General features: G+C 53.3%; 1 protein-coding gene across 1 annotated transcript in view; it reads left to right on the forward strand.

The window, feature by feature from the left end:
* The window catches only part of LOC129713707 (phosphomannomutase 1-like), an 8592-nt gene extending 1319 nt beyond the window's left edge, over window positions 1–7273 (forward strand). Inside the window, exons 4-8 of the mRNA XM_055662958.1 lie at window positions 903–994; window positions 2156–2255; window positions 3431–3506; window positions 4566–4681; window positions 5716–7273. Coding sequence (XP_055518933.1) covers window positions 903–994; window positions 2156–2255; window positions 3431–3506; window positions 4566–4681; window positions 5716–5823 — 492 coding nt within the window. The 3' untranslated portion in view covers window positions 5824–7273. The remainder of the gene's footprint in view (window positions 1–902; window positions 995–2155; window positions 2256–3430; window positions 3507–4565; window positions 4682–5715) is intronic.
* The last annotated feature ends 6646 nt before the right edge of the window (window positions 7274–13919 follow it).

Here is a 13919-nt window from a genome sequence, read left to right on the forward strand (position 1 = left end):
GGGTGCTCGGGGGGGGGGGGGGGGGGGGGGGGGGGGGGGGGGAGGGGAGGCTGTTGGTGACCAACCCCCGGCGACTATTGGCGTGCTGGTCACAGAAAATAGATCCACAATCACATATTACAGCCGCTATACACTGTGAATGGCTCGATTGTAATCATGTATTGTCTTTCCGCTGACTGGTCGCACGCAACACAACACAACAACGGTGGCGCAGCGGTGGGGTCGCTGGAAGCGGGGATCTAGGAACCGGGCAAGGGCATGTGGTTGAGGGAGAGGGAGGTGCAGAGCCCTTGGGAAGACTGGGAAGATATTTTTGGGACTATGTCGGGAAGTGGAGACTTCTTGTCCTGGGCTTCACCAAGTTCAGCGCCTGCTGTTCCTGTGCTAATCCATATTCTCTCCCCTCTCTCTCCTTCCCCCCGGACCCTCCCCTTCCTCTTCCCTCCCCTCCTGTCCCACCTCGCCCTCCCGCCCCATCCTCCTCTCACCTGCTCACCGCCTTGCACTTATCCTCCCCTCCGGTTTCTAACTCACTTCTCCGTGACCCATCTCCCTCTCGCCTCCACCCCCTCCCCTCCTCCACCTTCCCCGACCCTCCGCTCCTGCCCTTAATACCCACACACACACACCTTCTGTTCTTTACTTCTCATCCTCTCCTCCGCACCTTCTCCCTCTCCCTCTCTCTCTGCCCATCCTTCCTCTTTGTCTCTCCCTCCCTCTCCTCCCCCCCCACTTCTCCTCCCCTCCTTCCCTCTGCCCCCATCCCTCTCTTCCACTCCTCCTCCTCCTCCTCCCCTTTGCCCCATTTGCCCCTCCTCTCTCCTCTTGCCCTTCCATCCCTCTCCTTCCCCTCCCCCCGTGTTCCCTCCCCCCCCCCTCCCCTCCCCCCGCCATTCCCCCAGGCCATACAGAACTATCTGGGTGAGGAGCTACTGCAGGAGCTGATCAACTTCTGCCTGAGCTACATGTCTGACATCAGACTCCCTCGTAAAAGGTATCGAGACTGAAGCCCCGACTACGGGCTTGGGGGGGGGGGGGGGGGGGGGGGGTGTGGGGGAGAGCGAGGGGGTACAGGTGGTGCAGCGTGTGAGCGAGTGAGGGTTGGGGGTGGTTGCAAAGGGCTAGCAGCAGCACGGGCCTCGTATCACATTCCCTAATCGTAAGAGAGAGTCTTAAGGGCCTGTCCCACTTGGCCGTCATTGGCACGTCAGGCAGATGGCGCACGAAGATTTCGTACATCACAACATCCTGCGACGCTGCATGCGGCCACGCATCACTGCCTACGCCATCACGCACCGTGCGCGTGGAATGTGCGCATCACGTGCGTGTCACGGCGTGCATCGTGACGCGTAAACGATGTGTGATTCCTGGGATGTCAGGACTGTCTTATGAAGAAAGACTGGATAGACTTGGTTTATACTCTCTAGAATTTAGAAGATTGAGAGGGGATCTTATAGAAACTTACAAAATTCTTAAGGGGTTGGACAGGCTAGATGCAGGAAGATTGTTCCCGATGTTAGGGAAGTCCAGGACAAGGGGTCACAGCTTAAGGATAAGGGGGAAATCCTTTAGGACCGAGATGAGAAGAACGTTTTTCACACAGAGAGTGGTGAATCTCTGGAACTCTCTGCCACAGAGGGTAGTTGAGGCCAGTTCATTGGCTATATTTAAGAGGGAGTTAGATGTGGCCCTTGTGGCTAAGGGAATCAGGGGGTATGGAGAGAAGGCAGGTACGGGATACTGAGTTGGATGATCAGCCATGATCATATTGAATGGCGGTGCAGGCTAGAAGGGCCGAATGGCCTACTCCTGCACCTAATTTCTATGTTTCTATGTCGCGTAAATCACGCGCAAATGGCGGCCAGGTGGGACAGGCCCTTTAGTTTAGTTTAGACTCTCCAAAGTCCACAGCCTAAAGTAAAGAACAGCACCTCATATTCTGCTTGTGTAGCTTACAACAGTGTGAACAGCGCTGTGTCTCTCCACTAAACTAAACTATATATAGCAACCAAACAGGCACTTCAGACCACAACAAAGTGCTGGAGGAACTCGGCTGGTCAGGCAGTATCTGCGGGGGGGCGGGGGGAATGTACAGGCAACGTTTTGGATGGGGGCCTTTGTCCACGCTCAGACTGGGACTGGGACTGTGTTGCAGGGGAACATTCATTGAGTTCCGGAACGGCATGTTGAACGTCTGTCCCATCGGCAGGAGCTGCTCCTTGGCGGAACGCCTCGAGTTCTTCCAGATCGACAAGGTAAACCTGGATAGGAAGCGATGAGAGGCGCAGAGACAGTGTGTGTGTGTGTGTGTGTGTGTGCGACAGGGGCTGCAGATGCTGCTGGGTTACACAAAATGCCAGAGTAACTCAGCACGTCAGGCAGCATCTCTGGAGATTAGGAATTGGTGACGTTTCGAGTCTTTTCGACCCTTCTTCAGGCTGAAGCCGTCCAGCCAAATGCTCCAGTATGTTGTGCTCATCGAGAGGCTTAGAGAGGGTAGACAGTCTGAACCTTTCGGCCAGGGTGGATATATCCAACACCAGGGGGCATAAGGAGAGAGGGGCGGAGGTTTAATGGAGATGTGTGGGGCAAGTATCATTACACACGGGGTACTGGGGGTCTGCAGAGCGTTGCCAGGGGTGGGGGTGACCCCCTGGGACAGACGACAGATGTTGGGGGAGTCCAGAACCAGGGGCCACACAGTTCAAGAATAAGGAGGAAGCCATTTAGAACGGAGACGAGGAAACACTTTTTCTCACAGAGAGTGGTGAGTCTGGAATTCTCTGGCTCAGAGGGCGGTGGAGGCCGGTTCTCTGGATGCTTTCAAGAGAGTGCTGGATAGGGGTCTTAAAGATAGCGGAGTCAGGGGAGAAGGCAGGAACAGGGTACTGATTGGGGATGATCAGCCATGATCACATTGAAAGGCGGTGCTGGCTCGAAGGGCCGAATGGCCCACTCCTGCACCTATTGTCTATTGTCTATTGTCCTAACTCCCCTACGGTTAGAAGCGCGTGTTTGTACAGGGAGTAAAGGGAGATGGATCATGTACATGCAGCTTAACTTGGCATCATGTTCGGTACAAATATGATGGGCTGAAGGGCCTGTTCCTGTGCTGTACTGTTCTATGTTACCCTGGTGGGGGTGGGGTGGGGGGAATGAGGGGTGGTGCTGGTGGCTAGCGGAGAGTACAATCCCATTGCAATTCACTTATATCCAGTGGATTGGCCCAGTGAAGCTGCAGTTGAACACACGTTGTTGTGCCTGGGCCTTTCCCTGCAGGGTTTGGCTGCTTGCAGTTCACAAGTGTAACGGTGCAGGTACCCGCGCGGGTGGGTGGGTGGGAGGTCCCGTGGCCGTGAGCGAAGGTGAGCGCGAGCTTCACGCGGACTGGTCGCTCCGCTAATCTCCACCGTTCCCTCTTCTGCTCAAGACGGAGAAGATCAGGGAGAGGTTTGTGGCGGCTTTACAGGAGGAGTTCGCCGGCAAAGGACTGAACTGTACAAGAGGCAAGTACACTGTGTAAGAGAGAATGTGTGTGTGTGTGTTTATATATCTGATGTGTATGTTTGTGTGCGTCAGTGTCTATATATGTGTATGGGTGTGTGCATGCATCTGCTTGTACGTATGTGTTCATGTCCGTGTGTGTGTATATATATATATAGGTGTGTGCATGTGTGTGTATGTCTGTATGTGCCAGTGCGTATATATGTGTGTGCGTGTATGTGTCTGTGCGTGTTTCTGTGTGTGCCAGTGTGTATATATGTGCGCGTGTATGCCTGTGTGCGTGTTTCTGTGTATATCTGTGTGTGTGTCTCTGCGGGTTTCTGTGTGTGTGTGTGTGTGTGCGCGCGCATGTGTATGTGTATGTGTGTGTACCAGTGTGGATATATGTGCGCGTGTATGTCTCTGCGTGTTTTTGTGTGTGTGTATATGTCTGTGCGTGTGTGTCTCTGTACGGGTTTCTGTGTGCGCGCGTGTGTGTGTGTGTGTGTCTGTGGGTGCCAGTGTGTATGTGTGTGTGTGGGCGTGTGTGTACAGGAAGTGGGGGACAGTGTTTACAGTGACCGTGCCCCGTCCCCGCCCGCTGCTGTTATTCATCCCCCAGCACGCTGGCAAATGCTGAACATGAGGCGAATCAACAGTGTGCATATTGATTTCTCCAACTTCAAGTCACCCCTGCATCCCCTCTCTCTCCATCCCTCCCCCACCCTAATCATCGTACTACTAAGTCTCCCTGTCTGTATAACTTTTATCACCTGCCCCACAGCCAACAATGGACCATTGTGTGCTCCACCTTTCCTTGATCCTGTGTTGCTTTTCAGTGTGTGTGTGTTTTGTCGTGTGTGTCTATATCTATCATTTGTGTGACTAGTCTGAAGGAGGGTCTCGTGTGTGTTTGTGTGTGTGTGTGTGTGTGTGTGCGTGTGTGCGCGCATGTGTGTGTGTGTATGTGTATGTGTGTGTGTGTGTCTGGAGATGCTGCCTGTCCCGCCGAGTTACGCCAGCATTTTGTGTGTGTCTCTATGTCGTAATCATTCCCTCACCGGTTCCCTCTCCACTTGCAGGAGGCATGATCAGTTTCGACATCTATCCCGAGGGCTGGGACAAGCGCTACTGTCTGGATATCTTGGAGAAGGATGGAATTAAAACTATCCACTTCTTCGGGAATGAGACTGATCCGGTAAGGACTCGGGATGGGGGGGGGGGGGGGGGGGGGGGGTCAGCTCTGTGTTTTGAACGGGAATTGTGCCCGAACCGACCAGCGATCCCCGCACATTAACACTACCCTACACACACTAGGGACATTAATTCCATTTACTATCAAGCCCATTAACCTACAGACCTGTACGTCTTTGGAGTGTGGAGGGGGGGGGAACCAAAGCTCTCGGAGAAAACCCACGCAGGTCACGGGGAGAACGTACAAACTCTGTACAGACAAGGATGGAACCCGGGTCTCTGGCGCTGCAAGGCTGCAGCTGTACCGCTGCGCCACTGTGTTGGTGGGTTGCTGCAATGGACCCCAGGCTCCAGCGAGGTACCTGGGCCAAGCGCTGGACCACGCAGGCTGGGCAGTTATAGAAACATAGAAAATAGGTGCAGGAGGAGGCCATTCGGCCCTTCGAGCCTGCACCGCCATTCATTGTGATCAAGGCTGATCGTCCTGTATCAATAACCCGTGCCTGCTTTCTCCCCATATCCCTTGACTCCACTCGCCCCTAGAGCTCTATCTAACTCTCTCTTAAATCCATCCAGTGATTTGGCCTCCACTGCCCTCTGTGTGGGAGGGAATTCCACAAATTCACAACTCTCTGGGTGAAAACATTTTTTTCTCACCTCAGTCTTAAATGGCCTCCCCTTTATTCTAAGACTGTGTGGCCCCTGGTTCTGGACTCGCCCAACATTGGGAACATTTTTCCTGCATTTTTCTAGCTTGTCCAGTCCTTTTATAATTTTATATGTTTCTATAAGATCTCCCCCTCATCCTTCGAAACTCCAGTGAAGACAAGCCTAGTCTGAGACTGACCACCCCCCACCCACACACACAATCTCCGCACATCCCCCAAGCCTTTCCCCTCGTCACTTTAATTTCATGTCTCATGTATTTTATATTTCTATAACTGTTGGCAGATCAGTTTCTCTCCTGGGATAAATAAAGTTGTATCGTATCGCAAGCCGACAGGAAAAGGCATTGACTCCATTGTGCTCTGTACACAGGGTGGTAACGACCACGAGATCTTTCACGACCCCAGGACAATCGGTTACACTGTCAAATCCCCGGAGGATACAGTCAGACTGTGCAAAGAACTCTTCCTGCGGGAATGAGCCCTAGACCATGACTCAAGGAGACTTTCCACCGGACTTTGTGGGATCTGGGACGTTCCTCTGGTGGAGATGATGTTCAGTTTAGTTTTGGGATTCTGGGCCTTGGGCCCACCGAGTCCACACTGACCAGCGAGCCCTCGCACATCATCATAATCATAATCATATTTTATTAGCCAAGTGAATTTTATTTGCCGTACATTCACACCAATAAAAAGCAACAGAACACACAAAATACATTTTAACAGAAGCATCCACCACAGTGACTCCTCCACATTCCACACTGTGATGGAAGGAAAAAAATAGTTCAATCTCTTCCCTTCTTTGTTCTCCCGCGGTCGGGGGGCCTCGAGCCTTCCGTTGACGGGACGATCTTGGCTCCTGTAGCTGGCGGTCGGGGCGATCAAGCTCCCACATCAGGGGGGGGAATCTCAGCTCCTCCGCGCCAGGTGATCGGACCCCGGGTCACAGCTGGTCGAAACCTTCACCGTCGTTTAGAGCTTCCCGACATCAGTCTCTACCCAAGACTGCGAGCTCCTCCATGGTGAAATTGGAGCGTCGATCCCAGGCAAGGGATCGCAGGCTCCGATGGTAAGTCCACGGCCCAGCGGTGGGGCTCAAAGTCAGTCTCGAGCAAGGCCGCCAGCTCCATGATGTTAGGCTGCAGAGCGACCGGGAGATACGATCCGGAAAACAATCGCATCTCCGGCAAGGTAGGAGAATGGAAAAAAACGTTTCCCCCGACCCCCTCCCCCACCCCACACACATCCCACCTAACAACAAACCAGGGAACATTAACACAAGCTTTTAAAACACACTAAAAATAACAAAGAAAAGACGGAAAGACAGAGGCTGCCATCACTGACGGTGCCACCCCCTGGTACATTAACACTATCCTACACACACCAGGGACAATTTTACACTTATACCAAGCCAATAAATCGACAAACCTGTCCGTCTTTGGAGCGTGGGAGGAAACCGAAGATCTCTGAGAAAACCCACGCAGGTCACGGGGAGAACGTGCAAACTCCGTACAGACAGCGCCCGTAGTCGGGATCGAACCCGGGTCTCTGGCGCTGTGAGGCGGCAACTCTACTGCTGTGCCGCCCTGGATGTTGAAATCAACTTCATTGGAGCGTGGGGATGTACAGTCGCTCCACTTGGCCCCTGTTCCCAGATCCACATCAGCCCAAGGTGTCAACACGAGGACAAGGCGCCACCATTTTGTCCACATCTGGGCCTCGTTCTCATGGCAACGAGTTCCCCAGCACCACCCTGTGGCCAGCGGCCGGCATTACAGCGTGACTGTTGACAGCATATCTGAGCAGCAAATGTTTGCAAACCCCTCTACAGTGCTGTGTGTTGTCAAAATACACGGCACAATATATTGCCGCCAATGTGAACTTATTCTCTGTGGTAGGAATGACAGAAATAAAAGATATATTTTTTAAAACAGCGAGTGGCTGGTGAATTGTAGTGAGATACACCAAGTGGATGATACAGATCGTAACGCCTCTGCCTCACAACCCCAGGGACCCCCAGTGCTGTCTGTGTGGAGTACGCATGATCACATTGAATGGCGGTGCTGGCTTGAAGGGCCGAATAGCCTACTCCTGCACCTATTGTCTATTGTTCTTGCTGTGACGATGTGGGCTTGCCCTTGTCCTTACATCACAATTGGGCCTCCTTAACCTCCCCTATTATGTAAGCGGGTGATCGAATCTATTCACCTAGACTGTGGGTGATGGACCAATTCTTCTGGCACTAGAAGCCACCAGTAGAAACTTGGGGTCAATAAAAAGTAGGATCATCAGTAACCAGAACCTGTAGAAACCCAGAAACAGGGCCCAATTCAACAGAAGGTAGACACAAAATGCTGGAGTAACTCAGGCAGTATCTCTGGAGAGAAGGAATGGGTGACGTTTCGGGTCGAGGCCCTTCTTCAGACTGAAAGTCAAAGGAAAGGGAAACAAGAGATGTTGACGTTGATGTAGAGAGATATAGAGCCATGAATGAAAAACATGCTAACAAGTAACCATGATAAAAATAACAGGCCATCGTTAATGAAGAAGGGTCTCGACCCGAAACGTCACCCATTCCTTCGCTCCATAGATGCTGCCTCACCCGCTGAGTTTCTCCAGCATTTTTGTCCACCCAGGCCCTTGTTAACTGTTTGTTGGGTGAGAACATAGCAAAAGGATTTGAGTATAGGAGCAGGGAGGTTCTACTGCAGTTGTACAGGGTCTTGGTGAGACCACACCTGGAGTATTGCGTACAGTTTTGGTCTCCAAATCTGAGGAAGGACATTATTGCCATAGAGGGGATACAGAGAAGGTTCACCAGACTGATTCCTGGGATGTCAGGACTGTCTTATGAAGAAAGACTGGATAGACTTGGTTTATACTCTCTAGAATTTAGGAGATTGAGAGGGGATCTTATAGAAACTTACAAAATTCTTAAGGGGTTGGACAGGCTAGATGCAGGAAGATTGCTCCCGATGTTGGGGAAGTCCAGGACAAGGGGTCACAGCTTAAGGATAAGGGGGAAATCCTTTAAAACCGAGATGAGAAGAACTTTTTTCACAGAGAGTGGTGAATCTGTGGAACTCTCTGCCACAGAGGGTAGTCGAGGTCAGTTCATTGGCTATATTTAAGAGGGAGTTAGATGTGGCCCTTGTGGCTAAGGGGATCATGGGGTATGGAGAGAAGGCAGGTACGGGATACTGAGTTGGATGATCAGCCATGATTATATTGAATGGCGGTGCAGGCTCGAAGGGCCGAATGGCCTACTCCTGCACCTAATTTCTACGTTTCTATGTTAACAAGAAGCTGGTGCGACTTTGGTGGGGGAGGGATGGAGAGAGAGGGAATGCCAGGGTTATTAGAAGTTAAAGAAATCTATATTGTAGAGCAATATTCATTGTTCTATGTCTCTCCATAGAATTTATGTGGATCTCACATTTTTTACTGGTGCCTATTTTGACTGGTCCCTATTGTATTGGTGTGGAAAGGAACTGCAGATGCTGGTTTGAACCGAAGATAGACACAAAATGCTGGAGTAACTCAGCGGGGGCAGGCAGCATCTCTGGAATGGGTGACGTTTCGGGTCGAGACCCTTCTTCGGACTGAGGGTCTGGAGAGGGAAACGAGAGAGAGATATCGACGACGATGTAGAGAGATAATGAACAATGAATGAAAGATATGCAAAAAATGTAACACGATGATGGAAGAAACAGGCCATTGTTAGCTGTTTGTTGGGTGTAAACCAGAAACTGGTGCGACTTGGATGGGGGAGGGATGGAGAGAGAGAGAGAGGAGAATGCCAGGGATACTTGAAGTTAGGGAGATCAATATTCATGTCACTGGGTTGCAAGCTGCCCATTTGCAGCACAAACAGGAATCTCTGCCCTTCCCCTGTAGTGGCCACATGAAGCAAGCTGCTCCTTTAACACAGTGTTGGGACTTTAACCAACGGCTCACAGGCAATTAGACCCCCATGGACTGAATCAAATTATTATTTATCCCTGCGATATAAATCTCCATTGTCTTGCACTGCCTAGAGCCCTTCAATGGAAAGGGGGGGGTGGGGGAGAATGTTCCAGAATGTTCAAGTCACCACGACAGCTGTGGCATGGAAATTTAGAACAATGACGTTAACATGTGCTTGGTGCACAAATTTTAACTGTGTGTTTGCGCGTACGGGTTCACTGTGTAACTGCGTACAGGCTAACACCTCTGTGTGTATGTTGCAGTCTGTCTGCATGTGTGTGTGTGTGTGTGTGTGTGTATACGTGTGTGTGTATTGCATGTCTCTGTGTGTACGTAGGTATATCTGTGCGTCTGTCTATATACACATGTCTGTATGTGTGAATTTGTGTGCCTATGTATGTGCTCCTGTCTGGGTGTGTGGCAGTATGTTGATGTGTTTCTGTGTGTATGTGCGTGTGCATGTATGCGTGTGTATGCATGTGCGTGTGACTGGATGTGTGTGTGTATGCATGAGTGTGCACGCATGTGTACACGTGTGTATGTGAGTGTGTTTTGTTGTGTGTGTGTGTGTGTGTGAGTCTCGGACTGAGTTACTCAGCAATTTGATCACAAAACAACCTTTGCTTCATTTCTGTTCAATCGAGAATGATCCTTTCCCAGAGTGCAACGCAGGATGGGCAGTCGTTGTTTTGCCGTGATCCGGGGGGGGCAGCGGGGGCTGTTGTACATCATCCGCTGCGTGTGTCCGTGCACACCACAGTACTGCCTGGCTAGCACTGACCTTGCTAGGTATCACTGGAGAGCAGAGTAGCCCAGCCCAGAGTAGCCCAGCCCAGAGTAGCCCAGTCCAGAGTAGCCCAGTCCAGCCCTGCCCAGAGTAGCCCAGCCCAGCCCGGAGTAGCCCAGCCCAGCCCAGCCCAGAGTAGCCCAGCCCAGCCCAGCCCAGAGTAGCCCAGCCCAGCCCTGCCCAGAGTAGCCCAGTCCAGCCCAGCCTAGAGTAGCCCAGCCCAACTCTGCCCAGAGTAGCCCAGTCCAGAGTAGCCCAGCCCTGCCAGAGTAGCCCAGCCCAACCCTGCCCAGAGTAGCCCAGTCCAGCCCTGCCCAGAGTAGTAGCCCAGCCCAGCCCTGCCCAGAGTAGCCCAGCCCTGCCCAGCCCAGCCCTGCCCAGAGTAGCCCAGCCCTGCCCTGCCCAGAGTAGCCAGCCCTGCCCAGAGTAGCCCGCCCTGCCCAGAGTAGCCCAGCCCAACCCAGAGTAGCCCAGCCCAGCCCTGCCCAGAGTAGCCCAGCCCAACCCTGCCCAGAGTAGCCCAGCCCAGCCCAGCCCAGAGTAGCCCAGCCCAGACCAGCCCAGAGTAGCCCAGCCCAGCCCAGAGTAGCCCAGTCCAGCCCAGAGTAGCCCAGTCCAGCCCTGCCCAGAGTAGCCCAGTCCAGAGTAGCCCAGCCCAACCCTGCCCAGAGTAGCCCAGTCCAGCCCTGCCCAGAGTAGCCCAGCCCAACCCTGCCCAGAGTAGCCCAGCCCAGCCCAGCCTAGAGTAGCCCAGCCCAACCCTGCCCAGAGTAGCCCTGCCCTGCCCCCACCCAACCCTGCCCAGAGTAGCCCCAGTCCTGCCCAGAGTAGCCCAGCCCAACCCTGCCCAGAGTAGCCCAGTCCAACCCTGCCCAGAGTAGCCCTGCCCTGCCCAGAGTAGCCCAGCCCAGCCCAGCCCAGAGTAGCCCAGCCCAAACCCTGCCCAGAGTAGCCCTGCCCTGCCCAGAGAGTAGCCCAGCCCAGCCCTGCCCAGAGTAGCCCTGCCCAGCCCAGAGTAGCCCAGTCCAGCCCTGCCCAGAGTAGCCCAGCCCTGCCCAGAGTAGCCCAGCCCAGCCCAGAGTAGCCCAGCCCAACCTGCCCAGAGTAGCCCAGCCTAGAGTGCCCAGAGTAGCCCAGCCTAGAGTAACCCAGAGTAGTCCAGCCCCGCCCAGAGTAGCCCAGCCCAACCCAACCCAGAGTAGCCCAGTCCTGCCCAGAGCTGCCCAGAGTAGCCCAGCCCAACCCTGCCCAGAGTAGCCCAGTCCACCCCCGCCCAGAGTAGGCCAGCCTAACCTAACCCTTCCCAGAGTAGTCCAGCCCTGCCCAGAGTAGCCCAGTCCAACCCTGCCCAGAGTAGTCCAGCCTAACCTAACCCTTCCCAGAGTAGTCCAGCCCTGCCCAGAGTAGCCCAGTCCAGCCCAGCATAGAGTAGCCCAGTCCAGCCCAGCATAGAGTAGCCCAGCCCAGAGTAGTCCAGCCCTGTGGAACAAGGTTCTGACTGTCTACCCTCTCTGTGTCCTTCATAATTTATGGTCGTGTACATTCCTATCAGGTCTCCCTGCAACCTCTGGCGATATTTAGCCCAGCTTCACTTCAGGTTTTTCACGAGGCCACGTCATCGGAAGATTCGGACAAGAACCCAAGAGGAATCTTCTTCTTCTTCTTGCGTGTGGCGTGCACAGCCTAAAGTTGCAGGACAACTCGTTCTATTTGATCTTGTTTGATTGTGCACGCCGGGGTTGATTGCATTCGTCGACACAGGGCGGACCAGGTGAAGGTTGCAATCTCCCTCCACTCCCCCCCCCCCCCCCCCCCCCCCCCCCCCCCCCCCCCCCCCCCCTCCACCCCACCCACCCCACCCACACCCACACACCGCAAGAGGAATGAATAGGCAGCAACGTGGGTGCTGTAACATTTTATTGGTAGTTACAGGCAGCGTCCCCTAGTAATTCATCATTGCTCTCGGTCACCCTCGACGACAGTGTAAACAGCGAGGAGTTGCCGTGGAGGTCGGCACTGCTCCACTTGCAAAGATCAAACTTATTCTCGAAAAGAAAGGTGGAACTAGAAGATGCCCAGAAGACTGAGAATGATTCGTGCTGCTCGTGCTATGCAGCTCAAGAAAGGTTTGAGCTACAGTAACAATGCAATGCCCTCCATCCAAAATCCCACCTCTCTCCCCCACCCCCATCCCCCACCCTCGTTCCTGTGCTAACCAGTCACCCCCCCCCAGTTGGACTTCAACCAAGCTGAAGGTGAGGGGGTGACGTCCTAAGATCAGTCCATGTGTTGGGCAGTCACTCCTTAACTCCTTCCTATTAAATCTTTTCCCCTTCACCTTACACCCAATGTCCTCTGGTCCTCGATTCACCTACTCTGGGCAAGAGACTCTGTGCACCGATCCATGCCGAACACCTCCGCTCAGTTCACATTAACCAACCTGATCTCCCTTGTGGCTCAGCACTTCAACTCCCCCCCTCCCATTCCCATCCGACCTTTCTGTCCTGGGCCTCCTCCATGGCCAGAGTGAGCACCACCGGAAATTGGAGGAGCATCACCTCATATTCCGCTTGGGCAGTTTATACCCCAGCAGTATGAACATTGACTTCTCTAATTTCTGGTAGTCCCTGCTTTCTCCTCCCCTTCTCAGCTCTCCATCACACCTCTTCCTTTCCTCTCCCCCCCCCCCCCCCCCCCCCCACATCAGTCTGAAGAATGGTCCGAAACTTTGCCTATTTCCTTCGCTCTACAGATGCTGCCTCACCCGCTGAGTTTGTCCAGCATTTTTGTCCACATATCCACGTTCTCCAGGGATGCTGCCTGACCCGCTGAGCTATTCCGCTATTTTATGTCGATCTCTGGAGGGCATGGAAAGGTGACGTTTGAAGTCAGCATCCTTCTTCAGAAACCCTCTTCAGAGTCTGAAGAGGGGTCCTGACCCAAAATATCGCCTACCCACGTCTTCCACAGATGCTGCCCGACCCGCTGAGTTACTCCAGAACTTTGTGTCCCATCCTAACGAGGCTGTAGTGGACAGGGGGGCCAAAGTGAAAATCTCACACCACTAGGAGTTATAGCATCAGAGTCTTAAAGCGTGGAAACAGGCCATTCGGCCCATCTTGCCCACAGCGGCCAACGTGTCCCATCTATACTAGTCCCACTGGCCCACTGGCCCATCTCCCTCTAAACCTGCCCTATCCATGTACCTGTCTAAATGTTTCATAAACATTGTGATAGTCCCTGCCTCAACCACCTCCTCTGGCAGCTCGTACCATACACCCACCATCCATTGTGTAAAATAACTCACCCAACCTAAATCTTTCCCCCCCCCTCACCTTAAACCTATGTCGCCTGGTCCTCGAATAGTAAATCTCTCCTGGATGAGTGTTAGAGGACCGATTCACCCTTCCACAACCATCTCATCGAACTGTGGGACAGGATAGAGGGGGTGAATGGCCCATTCTAGGCTGCAGCCAAGACACCCTAACATCTGAAAGAGCCCTCCACTGGGGTGCCATCAACATTAATATTCCTCCGTTTAATTTATTCGCCTTGATACCAATGCAGAGATCGAAGGCTGGTTGGGGAAACACAGGTGGGGGGTCACTGTCACACCCACCTCCCTCGCCTCTGGCACTGCGTTACGTAGACTCATTTTTTAAAATCCAAAAATCTATTACAATACACGACTCACAAATCACATATTCTCCCCATAATTAGTTTTGTTTCGGTTCCCTGTTTAGAAAGTCCCGTCGATGGAACAGTTCTTGAAGCCACCCTCCCTCCCCCCATCTCCCCCCCCCCCCCCCCCCCCGCGTTGGGCT

Source organism: Leucoraja erinacea, chromosome 37 (genome assembly GCF_028641065.1).
Source record: "Leucoraja erinacea ecotype New England chromosome 37, Leri_hhj_1, whole genome shotgun sequence".
Classification (NCBI taxonomy): domain Eukaryota; kingdom Metazoa; phylum Chordata; class Chondrichthyes; order Rajiformes; family Rajidae; genus Leucoraja; species Leucoraja erinaceus.